This window comes from Sebastes umbrosus, chromosome 3 (genome assembly GCF_015220745.1).
Source record: "Sebastes umbrosus isolate fSebUmb1 chromosome 3, fSebUmb1.pri, whole genome shotgun sequence".
Taxonomy (NCBI): Eukaryota; Metazoa; Chordata; class Actinopteri; order Perciformes; family Sebastidae; genus Sebastes; species Sebastes umbrosus.
In genome coordinates, this window is record NC_051271.1 from 40,025,576 (window position 1) to 40,045,525 (window position 19,950).

Genomic DNA, 19,950 nt, shown 5'->3' on the forward strand with positions numbered 1-19,950 from the left:
GTCAGGCCCGTTTGCGCTGGTGTCGACAACACAGACAATGGAACCTGAACATGTTGGGGAATGTCATGTTCAGTGATGAGTCCAGGTTCTGTCTGCCAAAGTCGGATGGCAGGGTCAAAGTATTGAGACAACGCTGAGAACGTGATGCTGATGTTTGCACGACGGAGGTAAGAGCTTTTGGTGGGGGCAGTGTCATGGTGTGGGGGGGGGCATCTCCCTCACTGGCAAAACAAGGCTTGTCATCATTGAAGGCCATCTCAATGCAGGGAGATATCGGGATGAGATTCTGCAGCCAGTTGGCGATCCCATATCTCCACAATCTGGGACCTAACTTCATCCTCCAAGATGACAACGCTCGCCCCCCACAGAGCCAGGGTTATCACAGACTACCTCCACAATGTGGGAGTAGAGAGGAATGGAACGGCCTGCCAAGAGTCCAGACCTCAACCCAATTCAACACTTGAGGGATCAGCTTGGGCGCGCTGTACGTGTTAGAGTGACCAACATAACCACGCTGGCTGACCTGCAACCAATCCTGGTTGAGGAATGAACACCATCGCACAGCAACGTGTTACCAGGTTGGTGACCAGCATGAGGAGGAGGTGCCAGGCTGTTGTGGCTGCGTATGGATCTTCCAACCGCTACTGAGGCTCCTGACGGTTTATTAAATGAATTAAGTGTCAAATAGCCAATATGTCTTGTTTGTTCCTTGTTACTGATAAAGAGTTCAATCATCCAATCCACCAAACAACTCAAAACAAGAGTCAGTACCAACAGGAGAATACACTGTTACCATTGGCAGAGAATTTTGGAAAATTTTCTTGGGCGCTACCCACATAATCAGCTGTGCTGCTATCCCACAAATGCATGATCCTTACAAGTTGGACATCATTGTGAAGGTAAATAAACAGGCTTTCCAACGATGTAAAATACAATGACCATTAGCATTGTAACAACAGAGAAATAATCACCAAACACAAGTTCCGAAGTTTTTTTTCCCAGTATATATGCTGTATCCAAGCAAGCCGAAATGACTAAAAAACTGATGTGTAAATGTGTAAAATCAGTGTAATAATCTAATCACAGATAAGATAATGAAAAGCAACGGGTTGACCACCAAAGACGCATTGCTCTCTTTCTTTTAATCACAGAAAGTGGTGTGTCTTTCACCAGGGGGTGTCTTTAGTTTCATCTACCCTCAAAAGTGTGTGACCTTGGCAAGATACCAAACCCCCAAATACCTTGGTGTAAATGGAGACAGTGCGAGCCATGTTAGGGGGGTAGTTACTGTATCGCTGGCACGTAAAACCAGCTTTGTAAACAAGTGCTGATCCTGTACATGAACTAGCTCATTTACACACCTGGAAACCCAAGACCTCTACAAATTTAAAACAGGACTTAATTGTGAAAATTACCCCGTATGTAGCCCATGGTGTAATTAATAATAGCTGTCACAAAAAAACAAAAAAACAACCCAAAACCCAGTGGTTTCATCCATTAAGAAATATAGAATATATGTTTGGATTGAAAAGGCCAGGAATAAATCGCAATATTTTCTTCTGAACAGTTTTGTTGCAACGTTTATTTAATTCATTTTGTTTGAATATTTTATTTAATTATATTCATATTATTTATTATTTTGATATATATATTCTGTTTTATTTACTCATTTGTAAATGTTCCTTAAACAACAGTTGTATGTACACTGTATCTATCTGGTGCCGTGGTGGGACCACAGGGATATAAGTACGTGCTGGGAATTTATTTTGTTCATTTATTAATTTTTATTTATTTATGTCTGTTTATTTATTATTATTATCATCATTTATTTGTTCCTTTTAATTCATAAATTTAGAAAAAAATATTATAATTTTCATTTTATCATTGTTGTTTATGTATTTTTTGTATTTATTATTGTTATTATTATTACCATTTTATCTCTCCCTATTTGTTTGGAATAGTTTTGTTTTCCATTTACAGTTACTACTGCTAAATGTACATATCATTGTATTTGTTGTGGTTTAGGTTGTTGTAGTCTTTTTTCACTAAGGAAAACAATAAAAAGCATGATTAAAAAAAAGCAATTAAATACAGAAGTACTTAGATTTGCATGTACAAATTTCTCATTACTAGTGTATTTCATATGCAAGTGTTGCACAAATATGTGTGAACTTTGCTGTGGCCTAAGCTTCTCTTTAGTTTCTCAGAGTTAAATACAGTCACATCCTAATTATGTAAGAGGTTTAGCTGCGGATGGCGGTGTATGATAGCATTAAGGGTCCGGCTAGTCGAGTTTGTACAGCAGACACCAAGCGTCTGCTGCCACACCAGACGTTAAAAAAGAACAGCAGCAGTGCAATCAATGTTATTGTCGGCGGTCACATAATGTCTGGCTGCAGAATGTATTTACGGAGGACGTGATCCATTGAGAAACATTATAACAAAGTACTACATCATTCATACTCTTCCCATAGAGAGCAGGATGTTCCAGTAGATATCACAGCTTTGGCTCAGATAAAATCAAGGTCATTGCAAAAGTCATCACGTTGAGTTCTGTTCAGTGGTTCAACAAGGGTGAAAACCAGATCACATACATCATCAAGGAAAATACTATGTTTACTGTGACATCCCAGGTTCATATACAGCTTGGTATTTGTTCCTCACATATGTCTCCTTCCTTGTATTCCCCTTCCCTTTCATCATCTGCAGTCGTCAACAGTCCAATAAATGCAAAAAGAGGGGAATAATCATTATATATAATCAAGTGAAGCACGTGTGACCTATTTTTTCTGCCCTCTTTCCTTCTGGAAGTCTTGTCGTCTTGTGTGTTGGAAATAGTTCGCGGTCGGCCTGTGGAGATGGTTTCAAATGAATAATTACACATAGGATGGATATTCTTATAAGAATCATTTAGAGAACACAAACTGTATGCAAGTTGTTTTTTATCTAATTGAGCAGATTTTTGATCAAGAGCACGTGCTTTTACTGAAGTATATGATAACATTTGTGGCAAATAGTGCCACGCATAGGATCAATAACATGAGATCATTACTGGAGAGGATTTAACATGTATAGGCAGGGCCCTCTACTGGACAAATGGCTGCAGTTACAACATATTGCACAGAGGCAAAAAAGGTAACAGACTTAATTCCATACGTGGTGTATTTAGCAACATGTGCTCTTTACAGCTATATTCCATTTTATCTCTGGATACATTGTGATTTGCAAAAATAGAATAAAATCAACTTGTTTGAGAGAGCGGATAAATAGATAGATAAGTAAACAGTGAACGATGATTGTTTAGTGCTAACAGCAAAAATGTGCATGCTGACAGGCTAAATTAAGATGGTGAACATGATAAACATTATACCTCAGTATGTTAGCATTGTTTTTGTAAGTAATGTTAGCATTTAGCTCATAGCACCACTGTCCACAGGTACAAGCCTTGCAGCTGCAGCCTGTTTGATATTAAATGAATGACAGTATTTTACAGATCAGCAAAGGTGAAAAGAAGACAGATGAAGTTAAATAAAAGATTCTTATTATCTTGAATCTATGCAAGAGAAACATAAATCTTGTATTAATTAGACCATACAGCAAATTGTTGCTAGGTGATTATGATGATAAAAGCTCTATCTGTAGTCTATCAGGGCTGCAAATAATCATTATTATATTATATTATTATATATATTATATATTATTATATATTATAATGATTATTTTCATTATGGATTTAATCTACCAGTTGTTTTCTTGATCAGTTTCTTCATCGTTTTATCTATAAAAATGTCAGAAAATACAGAAAATTCCCTATATAACAACCCCTCAGTTTAGGTGACCTCTTCAAAATGGAATGTTTTGTCTGAACAACAGTCCACTTCTGTTGATGAACTAATAGATTCCTCGACACTAGTGGTTGAAGCTCTACAGTCCATGCATCCATCCATCCATCTTCAACCTCTTATCCCGAGGCGTTCCTAGGCCAGTGTGGAGATATAATCTCTCCACCTAGTCCTGGGTCTTCCCCGTGGTCTCCTCCCAGCTGGTCGTGCTTGGAACACCTCCCAAGGGAGGCGTCCAGGGGACATCCGTACTAGATGCCCGAACCACCTCAACTGGCTCCTTTCGACGCAAAGGAGCAGCGTCCATGCACATTTTCAATATAATTTCAATACCATTATCAGTACCAAAACACAGCCACCAGAGGGCCTCAATAAAACAAGACAAAAATGTAACTTCCAGTAGCTGCATACAACTGATTGAATTAAGATTTTTAAATCAAATAAAAAAAACTAACAAACATGTATGCATGTGTGAATGTTCACAGAGGGTCTCCTAGACAACCATTTGAAGCTCACTTTGAAGTAACTTAAAGATTGAACCTGATTTGGCAAAAAAGCAATTTTAAATTAAAGTGGCAGTAGGTAGAATATGTTTTGGCATCATTGGGTAAGAATTCCATAATAACCTTATAGCATAACCAGCATATTGTAATTCAAGTGTTCTGAGAGAAAACTCGACTTCTGCTCCTCCTCATGGCTCTGTTTTCAGGCTTTAAAACATCTAGCCCGTGACGGGAGACTTTGACCAATCACAGGTCATTTCAGAGAGAGAGCGTTCCTATTGGCTGTTCATTCAATGGAGGCAGCTGATCAAATATGAATTAATATTCTTTTACTCAAATGCCTATTTATCACTCCGGCTGGTGGGCGGTGCTTGGTATTTCCTCAGATCTCAACATGGCGGCCGGGTCACAAACTTTCTCATTTTACAGCTAAACAGTACACTATAAGATGATTCTGAAAACGTTTTATTCCAGAAATAGTCATTACAGTAACAGAATATTGATTCATATTTGATCAGCGATGCCTAGTTTGACCGTTTGATCTGAGTTTGTGAGTGATTGACAGCTGCTCAGAGACGGCAAGGCTCCAGCTCGGCTCCGATTGGTTGTTTTCCTCGACCTGTGAAATCTTGCAGATGCCATTAGGAGCACTGGAGGACACCGGAGGACACAGAGACACATGATATTTTTCAGATTACCTGTCTCATGCACTACTGTCAGGATATAGGGACCGTTTTATAAACATAACTTTTTAAATCGCATTTGCTCCAATTCGTTCATACATTTGAATGTGTAGATACTAGATACAATATGTGGAATGCTGCAGTGGCATCAGCAACTTGCTGTCCACTATATTTTACCCATCAGGCACCAACTGACGTTGATGGTGACATCTCGCACCACTGGGACAGAGAAATTTATCCTGCAGGTGTGCACGAGCAGAGAGCAACATGAGCGCAGGAAGTGGTTTCACAGAGTCTGACAAACGGATCTCAGCAGGAAGCGCAGTCTCGCTTCAACAGGAAACTGATCTTAACAGTCAACAGTCCATACACCCACCCACAGGTATCTGACAACCAGTGGCTGTCACTCTTTTACTGATTGACTGCTTTATTGAACATGGAATTAATAATAGTCATGGATGGTATTTGTGTTCTAGACCTTTACTTGCAATATATATTTATGTGGTTCATATTACAAGTATATTTCTAAACATAGAAATTACAGTTAGTGTATTTGAACTATTGATTTATTACATTTTTCAATCATTACGTATTTTGATAGAGTAGTAGAAGACAGAGGGGGGAGTAAGGATTAGAAATGAAGTAGCATCCTCCATCATTTAAATGATCTCAGAATGTAAAACCACATTTCTCATAATCATAATGTGACAGACTAAATGACTCAAGAGCTGACAGGCTAGTAAGTTTCCTTTGAGGTGAAGGTGGAGCTGACAACTACCTACCTTTCTTTGAGTTTGGTTGCTGTGTTTAAGCAAGAAGACATAGAGAGGGTTTTATTTGGAGGGGGACATGAAAGCAGAACAGGAAGTGAGGAACAAGGGAAGTAGGTGAAAACATAAAGCACAGAAAAAAAATTCTCAGTGGCCTTTCATGAGGAAGCAAGCGCCCCGTGAGTGAGAGGAGCTGGGTGCTGCAACAAAGCAACGCAAACCCGACAGAGCAGCTAGTCGCATGTTGCCGGATAACGTTTTGCAAGACAGGAAACGAGAGAAGCAGAGAGACAGAACCAGTGAAGGCACTGACTACTTTGTCACCCTTAGCACTCACAAGAGTCTCCAAGATAGCAGTAAATCAGAGGGGAAACCGGTGAGGTCTCCTATGAAGGCATTTGAATTCTAATTTTGTTTGATGCATCCTTGAGAGGAGAGACAAAACTTGATTAACACACCCTAGAAATCTAAAAATGGGCACAGAGGAGAAAGATTTAGAGCCTTCAGCTCAACAACCACCAAAGGAACAGGGATCACCAGAGAAGGAAAAGGAATCTTCTGTGGAGCCTCCCCAAGGACAAACATCTGAGACCAGTGACCCCCTCAACACCTACAAGTGGCATACCGGCTCCAAGGGAGCACTCAATGAGGTAAAAGAAGACGGAGAAGGAGGAACAGCTTCTTCCACATCTACAATCGATAAGATTCAGAAGGCCTCCACCAACAAATGGAGCAAGATGCAAAACTGGCGCAAGGCCCTGAGCGAGGACCCTGGAGACAAACATTCACCCAGTGGGAGAGGCGGAGAGGGAGCCAAGCCAGATAAAGGCGCCAGAAAGAACCCCTTCAGAAGGGCCCTGTCCGAGCCTCCCGGGTCACTGTTTGCAGCCCTGTCCCCTTCCTCTAGCTCTGCCAGCTCAGCTCATGCAGCGTCATCGTCAGCTGCTGCAGAGACCTCAGGGGTCTCCTCCACAGACCCCTCACAGAAAGGAGGCGGAGGGGCGCTCCTAAAAAAGTACCTGAGGAGTGTGTCCCAGAAGCTCAAAAGGCCCAGGCTGCAGAGTCGGAACAGCACCCCAACATTACTGCAAGGTAACACCACCTAATCTGAAAGTATAGTCAAACTATATTAACTTCATGTTTGAGATTAGCACAATAGTCTGAATGATACAGCTTAATGTGTTAAATACATCAATTTGACATCATTTTATCTGTTCAAAATGTACCTTAAAGGAAGATTTGGTGGACAAATATGCTGCTTTGTGCAACTTATGTATATATTTATTATTGGAAATCAATTACCAACACAAAATAATGACAGATATTGTCCAGAAACCCTCACAGGTACCGCATTTAACATTAAACAATATGCTCCAATCATAAAATGGCAAACTGCAGCCCAACAGGCAACAACAGCTGTCAGTGTGTCAGTGTGCTGACTTGACTATGACTTGCTCCAAACTGCATGTGATTATCATAAAGTGGGCATGTCTGTAAAGGGGAGACTTGTGGGTACCCATAGAACCCATTTACATTCACTGATCTGGAGGTCAGAGGTCAAGGGACCCCTTAGAAAATGGACATGCCAGTTTTTCGCGTTATTTAGCCTCCTTCTCGACAAGCTAGCATGACATGGTTGGTACTGATGGATTCCTTAGGTTTTCTAGTTTCACATGATGGCATAGTATCTTACTATAGTATCTTCTCTCTAGCTTTAAAACCCGCTACAACCTCTGAAAGATCGATTGCGCGTTATTATCGCATTAACTTTGACAGCCCTAATTCAATCATGATTTCCTTTTACTGTATGGATCATTCAGTGACACACTTACAGTAGGTGGAGTACATGTGACTTTCTTCACAATGACACGTGATAAATGTGGGCTGTATCATTGTCGAGAGTATTTCAGCATCTAGTGCCATATTAGACAAACTCAGTAATAAAACACAGCCAAAGAGAAAAGCTGAGACACTTAAAATAAGACGACCTTAAGGGAGGAACTTAAAGAGAGAAAGGTATCAAAGTTAAAAGCACAAAAATAGAACTATATCTACAACACTAGTTGCATTTAATTAAAGGGTAAAATTCTGAGAAACTGGAACTTATTTGTCTACCAATAAAAGCTAAAGTGAGGTGTACATTCAAATTGGAGATGAATGGAAAACTTCAAAATTTCCAACAAAAGAGAGGTTCTCAGAAAAGCTGAAAAAAAAAATTAAAAACAGCCAGACATTACTGGGTTAAAACAACACTGAAGTACAGCACAGTCTCACGGCAGTTTGTGAAATAGTCATGAAATTGAATCTATTTGATTCGTGTACATAGACATGAATTTCACCTTTTTTTTTCAATAACATATTTTTAGTGCGTTTTCCTACGTGACGCACGTGTCAATTTCTGCTCCAGTCTTTCCAAATTAAAACTACTATTTAGGTTCATAGATCGACTTGGTTAGGCTTAGGCAACAAAACTACTTAGTTAGGTTTAGGAATAGATTGACTTGGTTAAGTTTAGGCAACAAACTGCTTAGTTAGTTATAGGAAAAGATCCTGGTTTGGGTTAAAATAACCCGGATGTGTCGTAACTTAAGTATGGAAGTTACGTTACAAATAAATCAACTTTGACTTGTGGTTTCACCAACAACGGTCTGCTGGGGGAAAGACCTGTGTTTTTTGATCTGCTCATCCACCCTGACCTCCTCCCTACGCGCGGTGTTGGCCGCTGCTGACCATCACAAAACAAATGTGAAATTCGTATTTATTTACACAAATCTATACATTAAATTTCACAAACCGCTGTGCGACTGGGCTGGGGATTAGAACTCTTGTGATTTGTGATGGCATCTTAAACAACATTTACCAGCAGCTAAAGTTTATTTAGTTTACAGGGTTTTCCAACTACGTTGAGTGAAATCACACCTGAAAAGGGCCAAATCATAACAGAAGTTAACTCAAGACGCTTTTCATATAGAGGAGGTCTAGGCCGTGCTTTATAATCCGTCAACAATAGCTGTTTTTTAAACACAGCAATCGTTTGATTTATGATTTATGAAAGTGTTTATTTTATGCAGATGATCTGGCCATTTCCTCTTCAACTGAAAAATGCTTAAGCAGAACCCAGAGCCCTTCTTTATCAGTACTGTCAGACCCTCAAGGTGAACATGACAAAGACCAAAACCATCACTTTCCGAAACTGCTGAGGGATGACCCAGAAGTCTAGCTGTAACTGAAGAGAAGCAAAACAATACCAATACTGAGCAAAATGTACAAACCACCCTCACAGGAAACTTCCGCTCTGCTGAGAAGGAACTCAAAGCTAAAGCAATACCGGCTTACGTTGTAGATCCTGAGAAGGGTATGGCTGAAAAAATGTCCTTCTTTATCTGTAATTTTAAACGGATTATTATCTATCTATCCTACATATCTCCTTTAGTATACTAGAAACACACTTACATTGATCATAGCTTTTATAGAAAGGTGAAGTCCCTCGCCTTCCGGTGGACCCCATGGGACCTTATTTCAGAAAAAATATGAACTGTAGTCAACGGCTAGAGGCAAATGTGTAAACAAAGCACAGAGAAGAAGAGAGAAGTTCAGATTACAACACACACAGAGGGAGAGCCACTTCATTCTCTGCTCCAGTAGACATTACTCCACTATATCTTTACATAGACAATAGTTGTTAGTGCTCTGGATATCGTATAGAGCACCTTTAAGCCAAACCATGAAAACATCATGCCAATTAACCTTATTAAAAAGGAGAACATTTAAACCTTAAGTGTCATGCAAATACATATTGAAGGACGTGTACATCAAGAAAAAACTACAGAGGAACCACAGGATGTGCGCAGCTCATCCTGGTATGACATGAAAAGAGACCGATAGCATCTGTAACCCCGGCAACTTCACAAATGGGAGTGGCCAAGTGCTGTGAGAGATAAGCGCCATCATGCCATAATTACCAAAAAAAACAAAAAAAAAAACAAGGGCCAGTGTGTGCCTTCAATTATGTTCCTGCAATATTCACATTTCATTTTACTATAGAGTTGGTTCTCTAGAAAATGATGTGTGAGAAATGATATGTGTTATTTATTCTACAGAATGTGTCTGGGATACTGTATGATTGTAATGTGTGGAAATACCACTTGCAATTGTTCATTGCAATTCTCTCTAAGCTGCGTAGTGCTGAATATCAATGTGTCTGTGTTTGTGTGTGCTCGTCTGTTTGTGTGGTAGATTTGGATGAGGTCGTACCCACTGAACTACCAAGACTACAATGGGCCCCACCTCAGGAGGTGCCCTTATGGGACATTAGCAACTGTATGCTTGAAGATGGACAAATTCTCATTTCTCCAGATGAAGAGGTACCAACACACACGTTCACTCACTAACTCCCTGTGGTTCACCAAAAGTTATTACACCTGTAGCAAACAGGAAGAATTGAATTAACAGAAAGGTAAAAGCACTACAGTTAAAATGACAAAATGTGTGTGTGTGTGTGTGTGTGTGTGTATGTATGTGCGTGCATGTGCGTCTGCGTGTGTGTCTTCCTCAGCCAACGTTGTGGACCCGAAACCGTGTCAGCAGCTGCCTGTCCAACCTCAGCATGCAGAACCTCGTAGATCTTGACACAGGTTAATACATTACCCACACACAACATAACATTCCTGCATTTTAAAATGCAGTGAGCACAGAGCCGAACCATAGGGAATTAAGACAAGTTTGATCAGCATAACAGCTACTGACATCACAGCAACACTTAGCATGATTCTGCAGACAGTCACAGAGGAAATGGCTGAATGTTTATGCGTGCGAGTGACTGTCAAATTACTTCCTCTACGTTTTTTGGGGAAGATATCATCTCGACTGGGCGTTCTAGCAGTCCAATGAAAGCTTGTAGTGAGAGAGAGGGCATACTCGCTATCTGCTTCCATTCAAGGTGTTTTGCTCAGAAGAAGTTGCACTGTGGATGTGACTGCTCCTGTATTGTTTTTGGCTGGTTGGCTCGGTGTCACCATCATTATGTTGATGAAGAGAGGAGGCCAACGTTAAAAGGACTGTTAAAAAGGCCAGCATTACTTGGGATCGAAGTAACAAGACTGTGGCACAACTGCGGACTAAATGATGGGATTTAGACGCTGGATTGTTTGTGGTGGGGCTTTCGGTAAGCAAAAAGAAGGGAAATCAGTCTGAATCTACATTTTAAACTTCTACATTCACATCTTAGACTTACTGATATCTTTACCTTATAACTGAAGAGTTAAAAAAGTGGCATTGAAGAAAGAAATCAGGGGCGGAATGTGATTTTCTAATTTCTTCCTCTGCAGAGCTTTAAATAGGATTAAAAAAATGTGTACTAGCGAAGTATACACAATTAGTAAACTTACTTAGATAGCTGCAGGTCCTGCTGATTACCACATATCCTGTATGGTCTGATCTGAAAGTATTTGCTAATATTACAGCGTTGACTAATGTTTTGAGAGTTTCGTCTTTCTTCAGCGGAAGTGCAGAAATGAGTGCTGGAGCAGTGACGACTCTGTATTTTGAGAAAAGGGTTTGAACTCAAAGAGTGCCAATCAAACATCTGGTTTGGATATTTGAGGCTGGGAAAGAAATTATTCCGATTCAAAGCATCGACCACAAACCCTATATGGAAAGGAACTATATTTCTATGTGTATAATTAGTAAATTACCTTTGGTTAAACACAGTACCAAGCATATTGAGAAAAAAAAGAAAAATAAAACATTTTTAGGTCATTGTCAATATCAAAGTGTTGATTTCTTCCCAATACTCAGAATGTAGCCCTGACCACGTGGGGTCACCAGGTGGCCCTCGACCAAAGAACCAAGATGGCGGTGTGAGGGTGAGTGTTGTACAGATAACAATCTCTCTGCTACCCTTGTATTTCTTTTTGATGTAATACATAATTGCCCTGATACACCCTGCTTGCCTTCTTCGCCCTTAGGCACTGATCAAGCGACGTCTCGAGAACAGGGCCAAAAGGAATAGCAACTCCCAACTGAACCCTATAGGACTAAACAAAGGAAGCAGGTAATGTACACTGTACTGTGTGTGAAGGCAGAGACAGTGCAGTACATACAGTAAGTACTTGAACATTCCAACATTTATTGTTGTGTTGGCTCCAGGCCTGGAATTTCATCATTTTAGGGGCAAGGCCACTTGGCCTTTGGCGTTGTCAATTTTTTCAGGGCACAAAAGCCAAATGCCAGGTCAGCAAGGCCATCAAATAAAACAATGAGTGACAAGCATGGAAATAATCAATTTAATTTAAGGGCTAGTATAACTATCAGTGAAATTACTGCCCTAGTTGACTCTGTACTTCAGTACATCAGATTTCTCATGAAACCTTGAATATGAGGTTTAGTTGCTGACATAACGTTTTGATTTACGGTTGTTTACATCAATATTGGGTTGACAGTGTAGTAACTGTTATCCCTGTCATTCCTCTTGCACTGTCTAACACTTGAGAGGGGCCATGTATAATAAGACAGCCACACTAGCGTCTCTGTGAGGCTGAGCTAAATACTAATGTCAGCATGCTAACATGCTTACAATAACCATGCTGTTTAGCAGGTATCATGTTTACCATGTCAGTAGGATACAACATCTGGGGAACATGTATAAAATATCATGGCAATCAATGTGACCTCTACGAGGTCCTCTATATACATACACATGTATATATATTCATGTAACCTTTCATAGTACCAGCAGTCTGTGAAAGTTCTACGTAGAGCTGGAGTCCCATGGGTGTAACAATCGGTAGTAAAAGGTATTTTTCCATTTTGAATGACTTTCTTTACTCTGAATATTTCTAAGGCACTATGGTTCCCGGGAGTCTGTGTCCATTCCAGTCAGTGCAGTGGGAAGTCTAGATCTGAGTGCAGACACCAGCACTGTCATCAGGCCAGTCCACAGCTCCATTTTGGGGGAGAAGTACTGCTTTGAGGTACACTTTGACTTTTACATTCTGTCTATGATACTCATTCAGGCTCCTCGAGGAGCATCATACTGTACAGTGCCCTTCATTGTGTCAAAAAAAATTAAACTTATATCCCTGTAAGGCTAATATGGTATTGTTGGTTTCAATGTACTTATAGGTGATAAACTCCGAGAACACCCACTGCTTTGGCTGCTCCTCAGCTGCCGAACGTGACCGTTGGATTGAAGACCTGAGAAGGGCTGCCCAGCCCAACAAGGTAAGCCATTAGCCATTTGTTCCAAAAATGTGTCATGCAAAATTAAAATCCTAATAAAAAGAGCTAAATGCATCATTGTTCACAGGATAACATCGAGCGCACAGAGAACTCCCTGAGTCTGTGGGTAAATGAAGCTAAGGATCTGCTACCCAAACGGAGTTACTACTGCGAGGTACACCTGGACGGGACCCTGTTTGCCCGCACCAGCAGTCGCGCTGTTGGCAAGCCGCCTAACCGCTCCAGCCTGGCAGGGGACAATTCTACTGGGTCTTCAGGAGGCCTGGGGGCCAGTGGAGGTGTGGCTGGGGGGTGTCAGTTATTCTGGGGTGAATTCTTTGAGCTAGACAACCTGCCATGTGTCTCCCAAATCACCCTGCACCTATTCCGCGAAGAAGACCCCAAGAAAAAGCGTCACTCCCGAGACGAATCCAGCCTGCACCCACTGGGCAGTGTGGCCATGCCTTTAGCTGAGATCAAAGGGAGGACCTATCAGGAGAAGTGGTATCCCATTACTCCATACAAGGCCTCAGGCACAGCGGGGAACAAAGAACTACTAGGGCCACAGGCTTCACTCCGCATCAAGGCCCGTTTTCAGAATTTGCAAGTGCTGCCCATGGAGAAATACAAAGAGTTTGCTGAGTATGTGACGGTGGATTATGTGGAAATGTGCAGAAACCTGGAGCCACTTCTGAATGTGAAGGAGAAGGAAGAGCTGGCAGGAGCTCTGGTCCATGTACTGCAGAGCATTGGCAAGGCCAAGGTGGAGTCTCAAAGAAAATGCATATAAGCTAACTGCATCATAATCAGATTTTAAAAGAAACAACAAAAAGGAATAATCAGACATATGTTTTCTTATCTGAATGTGTATTCTTCAGGAGTTCCTCCTTGATCTGGGCAGTGCAGAGGTGGAGCGCCTTGGAGAGAAGGAGGCACTGATCTTCAGAGAGAACACATTGGCCACTAAAGCCATAGATGAATATATGAAGCTGGTTGGCCAGAAGTACCTCATTGTCACACTAGGTAGGGTAGTACTGGTAAATTGTAATTAGTGTTGGTTGGTGCTTTGTTTTTACCAAACTCTGTGCATTCTTTTTCACTGCAGGGGACTTTATCAGCCGTCTTTACGCCTCAGTGGAGAACTGTGAAGTTGATCCTCGTAAATGCCCTGCCTCTGAATTGTCAAACAACCAAAAGCACTTGATGGAAGCCTGTGAGGAGGTGGTGCAGAAGATTATTGAGTCCCATGGGTGAGAGAAGAGAACTCATCATAGAAAAAGACATGAAATAACACATATAAAATGTTAGGCAAGTAGTAGTGTTTGCACTGATAAAAAAAAGACCATTTCACAAAGCTCCTGCTTGATATGTTTCTTGCATTTAGACCCTTTCCTGAAGAGTTAAACAAGATCTTCTCCAGCTGGGTGGAGCTGTGTGAAGACCAGGGCAGACCAGAGATTGGCCAGCGTCTCATCTCTGCTTCCCTCTTCCTTCGATTCTTATGTCCTGCTATCCTCAGCCCTTCTCTTTTTGGTCTGACACAGCCTTACCCAGAGCCAAACACCCTGCGTACCCTCACCTTAACTGCCAAAGTCATCCAGAATCTGGCCAACTTCACCCTGTGAGTGGCTTTGTATCTGCTACAAAATCTAATGTCTACCTGAAATGACTCAAGTAAATGAAACATTTTGTTCTGATTCAGGTTTGGAGAGAAAGAGGAGTACATGCTCTTTATGAACGAATTCCTGCAGCAGCACTGGGATGGAATGAGGGGTTTCCTACAAACAGTGTCTAATCTTGACACAGAAATCCCAATGTCTTCCTTCGATGGCTATGTGGATCTGCCTCTTCGCTTGGCTGTGCTCCATGGCCTTCTGGTAGACATCATCTATCAGAAGGACCAGGTAGGACAGAAAACAAATGAGTCCAGTTTGGTATCTAGTTGTAAAGATGTTGCTGATGTTTGCATGTTCAGCTTGCCTTAATGGCATTTTTCTTATCCATACAAGGTATCAAGATACTGACCGCATGTTTAAAGAGTATACTAAATGGGGCCTAACATGCAGCTTGATTCTCCCTCAGGACACAATTGAAAAGCTGCACCCTCTGCCTTCGATTCTGAACCAGATAACAGAGTCACTGGGCCCTGAAGCACGACGGATCATAATTAACAGGTATGTTGAAGGCCTATATTTTATTTGACTTGTAAAAAACTTGTGCTGTATTATGAACTTGAGGCTCTTTCTTGCAGCCAAATGGAACAAGACAAGCCAGAGTACGTTCCTCCTAAAGACTTGCGCAAGTACAGCCCTCACCAACCACACGTCCAGCAGCTTCCTGTGGACTCCAAAGGCCTACGAGATGGGTATGATAGTTGTATGTAATTGTATAGGTTCAGCCAATATTGGTTTTTAGGTGTCAATAAATACGAAGGCCCCTTAAGATTTGTACCAATGATCCATCCACTCATCCATTTCATTTCTGCCACTTATCCGGTATGGCTTGTGGTAGCCACAGTGCAGGTAGGCCAGACTTCCTTAGATGCTAGACTTCCAGCTACGTCCTCCAGATCCGTTTAGCAAATCCAGAGATACCAAGCTAGATGGCATATGTAATCCCTCCAACAGGTTCTGGGTCAGCCCATGATTCTTCTCTCCGATTGACCTGTCCAGAATACCTCCATAGGTAGTGTTAGGGAGACATCCTAATCAGATGCCTGAATAACCTTAACTGGTCCTTCTCAATGCTAAGGAGTCACTGTTCTATTTGAAGCTCATTCAGGATGTCTGAGCTGTTCACCCTATCCAGTCACATGTGTCCACAGCCTCATTCTTCAATACCCAGACCTCATCACCATGCATAGCGGTTGGAAGTAGATCAACTGATAATTAGGGTTGGTAATCTTGAGAAACTAGCAAGAGTACGCTAGATTTTTAAAATGATCCAACCGAAAAACCCAGTCCAGTGTTGCCAACTCTGATCCACTGAAAGTAGCTAGCAGCACTAGCTCCAAAAGTAGCTAAATCTAGCGAGAAAGTTGCCAAGTCAGCAACACTGACAGTCCATCAAGCTAGCAGCTGTGGAAGCAATGAGTGCACGGGCAGAGTGCATGCAAGCAGGCAGGCAGGCAGCAGGCAGGCAGGTAGACAGGAAGGTATTATTACAGTCCTGCAACAGCGATTACCAACCCTAGCTTTAAGGCCTCTTCAGACAGGCCAGTATAGCAATCACCTTGGACGCTAGTATGAGTGATTAACACTTTAAATGTTGGTGTTTTTCATCCCAAGCCATACCATTTAACATTTAGAATGCCATATGCACCATGTGCAAAAGAAGTACCAATTCATTATGTTTTACTACAAAAAGTCTTTTGTCATAATATCAGTAGACAACAGTGACTGGCTGGTATGGTTCTCAATTTACACATAGTGTACAATACAGAGATAGGATGGTTTAACCTGCTAAATGATTTTCCAAATGCCATCATTTGATGTATGGCACTTAAATAATAAATACATTCATTTATTCAACAGGGATGGCAGGACTCGGAGGAGTATGAGAGAGAGGAAGCCAGTTGCCAGAACTCAGAGTGCTCCACACAGACGTCCTGGTCAGGCAAAACATACGTTGAAGAGGCAGACAAGTTCTGAAACTCTGCCGACAGCTGACAATGAACAAGAGATGGAGACCAATCAACCACTTATCTCATCACCAAATACTGTGAGTAAAAAGAGGAACTGTTTTGGCTACTGAGCTCGACAGGTCATGTGCTCATGCCACTGCTATAAATACGTCACCTTTTTCTCATAGGCTATTTTGATATATTGCATTTTTAATCAACAGTATGTAGTATAACTTGTGATTAATTGGAAGGAATCAAGTAGACTATCTTTCCTCTTGTTTCAGAGCGCCAGTGTCAAACGTCCACATGCACCAGTTCCATGGATCAAGGTCAGCCACAACAGGGAGTCAATTGAGATGAAGACTGAGAACGAGCACTTCAACTTACTGGATAAGGTATGTCAAACCTGCTACCCACCAAACTTACATAATTCTGGCTGCATAGTGCAAGACATCATTATTACACTTCATTAAATGCACGGGGTGGGGAACCTGCTGGCCTGGGGGGCCTGGTGGGGCCTGGTTGGGCCTGGTGGGCTTGGGGGGCCTGGTGGGGCTGTTCTGTGTGGAGTTTGCATGTTGTGTGGGTTTTCTGTGGGTTTTCTGTGGGTGCTCCAAAAACATGCAGCTTAGGTGACTCTAAATTGCCTGTGGGTGTGAATGTGAGCGTGAATGTTGACAGCAGTGTGATTGACTGGCGACCTGTCCAGGGTGTACCCCATCTCTTGCCCAATGTCAGCCAGGATCAGCTCCAGCCGCTGGGACCCTCTAATCTAAAGGATAAGCAGGTATAGCTAATGGAATGGGATTTCATATAATGTCAATTCATCATTCCAGCATGCTCAAGAGTTATCAGAGCTTCGTCTGGGGATAGAGCAGGTGACAGAACGTGAGCTGGACATGGCAAAGCGCCTGGAGGACTTCATTATCCAAAGTCAGGACCAGAATGCAATGCTGCAGGCTGAAGTGATCGAGCTCCGGGATCAGCTGGCTGTGCGAGACGAGCAGCTCGCCAGCGCCACCTTCAGGCAAGATAGTAGAGCTAAACAGTAATGCATATTCAAATGTATTCAGTTTTCAAGCTGAATATATTTAAGTTGCCTGCTTTTTTCTGTGTTTATTATGCATATGTGTATTCAGTCATATTGTATTCCACACTTTATAACTTGAATTAGTCTCGTAAAGATTAATGAAGCTGTTGATATTATAATTGCATTGGGTGTAGAAAGCTGCTTAGCTTAGCTTAGCTTAGTAGTAAGCTTACTGTTATTACTTATTTTCAGTAAATAATAAGATGTTTCCATATCAGTTGTTACTGAGGTCTTCCTGTCTATATGAGCATCTCTTCTATCTGTCACAGGCTGGGTGTGATTGAGGAGGAGAGGGAGGAAGATGAAAGGAAGCTGAGTGTTGCCATTGCAGCAGCCGAGCGAATGAACGTACTGGTAAGAAAGACAGAAAAAAGCCCTTTATCGAGAATCATACAACACTATAGAGTAGCGTTTAGTTCATTACTATACACTGGCTAACTTGTAACTATTGAGTTTGACTGGCTCATTTTTGTAGCTTCAAGGTGAAAAGCATTCATTTCAAGTGTTTTGCAGCTGAATATTTGCACAATTTGTTTGATGTAATGCAAAGTTGGAGTCCTAAAATCAAAATTCAAATAATTTGTTAAATAGATAATGAGCTAATTTATCACTTCATGTTGTTATCGGTTCACATTCAATGCATCTTTTCCATAACACTAAGGTATTTACTATGGCCATATTGTGGGAGACACCCCTTCATTGACAGTATACAGCAGTTGCATACATGAGTGACCGGAAGAAAACACATTGATGGCTATTTTTCTTTGTGCTCACAGGAGGAGCAGTTTGCAGACCTGCTGAAGGACCTTCACCAGCTCAGTGAGGCCAACAACAGCATACAGCATCCCGAAAAGCCACACATCAACAGCAACTGAACTCTGACAGTAACACCATTTAGAGCTGCAGCATCACAGTGTTGTGTAAATACATACATACTGTAGAGTTCAAGTTGAAGTCACTGCCTGAAGTCATAGTTATGGTTTCCTGAACAGGTGTAAGTTTATTTTATGAACATATTTAGAATGCATGTGAGCGGGCAAATGCCGACTGTGGTGAACATGAAACCTGCAGGATTTTTCTGCATTTCAGCTTTTACTGTATCCCAGCTGCAGATGTGTTTGACTTGTAAACCTTTCTGATAAATAAAAGAGCTACAACTGAAGTGTCTCTCTCAGTACTTTCTCCAGTGGGTCTCTATGTGCAACAGTGGTGGAACATAACTAAGTATATCTACTCAGCTTCTTCACTCACATATAGTTTTGAGGTACTTGTGGAACTACTTTAACTGATAATTATCATTATAAGCTGCTTTACCTCTGCTCCATTCTACATTTCAGAAGGAAATACTGCCACTTTATACTTCACTCCATTTATTTGGCAGCTATAATTATTTAGCAAATCAAGATTTTACATGAAAACATATAATCAGCATCTATCAATCAATCTATCAATCTATCAATCTATCAATCTATCTATTTATCTATCTATCTATCTATCTATCTACAAGCTAAGTTATCTGCAGTGGTGGAATGTAACTATTTTTCACAGATTTGAACAATATGACAAGACAAGACAATGAACAATATAAAATGGGACCAGGATCAACAGACAGTGTAATAAAGTGACTGTGATTTCCTAACTCAAAAAAAGTGGATTTAGTGTGAAGTTACTCTTTCATTAACATTTAGTTTTAGAAGATACTAAATCAAACTATGAGATACAGAAAATCAAAATTTCTTTAGTAAATTTCTAAATTTAATTCAGGCTTTAAAAGTCTATATACTTTTGACTTTTGACAAACCATTTTTTTTTTATTTTCCATTCCTGACATGTTTTAATGTCAAATTCTGACAACAACAATAATAATAATAAAATATACAAGTTCAAAGAACAAAAACAGAAAACAAAGTGCCGGGGAATTCAGTTATAAAATTAAATTAAATTTTTTTTTTTTACATTATTTTTACAGACCTCTACATTTACACTTTAAAGGGCTTTAATTTTGAAACTCAATATCAGAATGTCCTGATACTGTCTGAGTGACACTCTAAGGTTGTCTGCTATTATTCTGAAGTGAAATTACTTAGTGATAATAGGCTTTTTCCTTTTAATGGTAATCTGAATTCAGAGGGAAGTTAGCAAATTTCTGAGACTTTAAAGGTCTTTCATTTTGAAAATCTACATCAGAATGTTCTGATTTTCTCTTAGTGACACTCTGTGGT

General features: G+C 40.9%; 1 protein-coding gene across 2 annotated transcripts; it reads left to right on the top strand.

The window, feature by feature from the left end:
• Positions 1-5,856: 5,856 nt before the first annotated feature.
• rasal3 (RAS protein activator like 3) lies at positions 5,857-18,890 on the top strand. Of its 2 annotated transcripts, XM_037761343.1 has the most exons (19): positions 5,857-6,890; positions 10,035-10,162; positions 10,354-10,432; positions 11,595-11,662; positions 11,765-11,850; positions 12,640-12,769; positions 12,921-13,019; positions 13,105-13,779; positions 13,895-14,039; positions 14,122-14,266; positions 14,401-14,637; positions 14,719-14,920; positions 15,099-15,190; positions 15,268-15,381; positions 16,550-16,736; positions 16,923-17,033; positions 17,475-17,665; positions 17,998-18,082; positions 18,505-18,890. In XM_037761343.1, the coding sequence occupies exons 1-19, from the start codon at positions 6,272-6,274 to the stop codon at positions 18,601-18,603; spliced, it is 3,492 nt and encodes a 1,163-aa protein (XP_037617271.1). In that variant the 5' UTR covers positions 5,857-6,271; the 3' UTR covers positions 18,604-18,890. The 2 variants fall into 2 exon arrangements, with proteins under 2 accessions (XP_037617271.1, XP_037617272.1); XM_037761344.1 differs by lacking the exons at positions 5,857-6,890; positions 10,035-10,162; positions 10,354-10,432 and adding an exon at positions 10,489-10,962.
• The last annotated feature ends 1,060 nt before the right edge of the window (positions 18,891-19,950 follow it).

Coding starts and splice junctions, on each gene's coding strand:
- rasal3 (XM_037761343.1), top strand. CDS start 6,272: ATGGGCACAGAGGAGAAAGATTTAGAGCCTTCAGCTCAACAACCACCA. Junction 6,891..10,034: donor CACCCCAACATTACTGCAAG/GTAACACCACCT, acceptor TTTGTGTGGTAG/ATTTGGATGAGGTCGTACCC. Junction 14,267..14,400: donor AAGATTATTGAGTCCCATGG/GTGAGAGAAGAG, acceptor TCTTGCATTTAG/ACCCTTTCCTGAAGAGTTAA.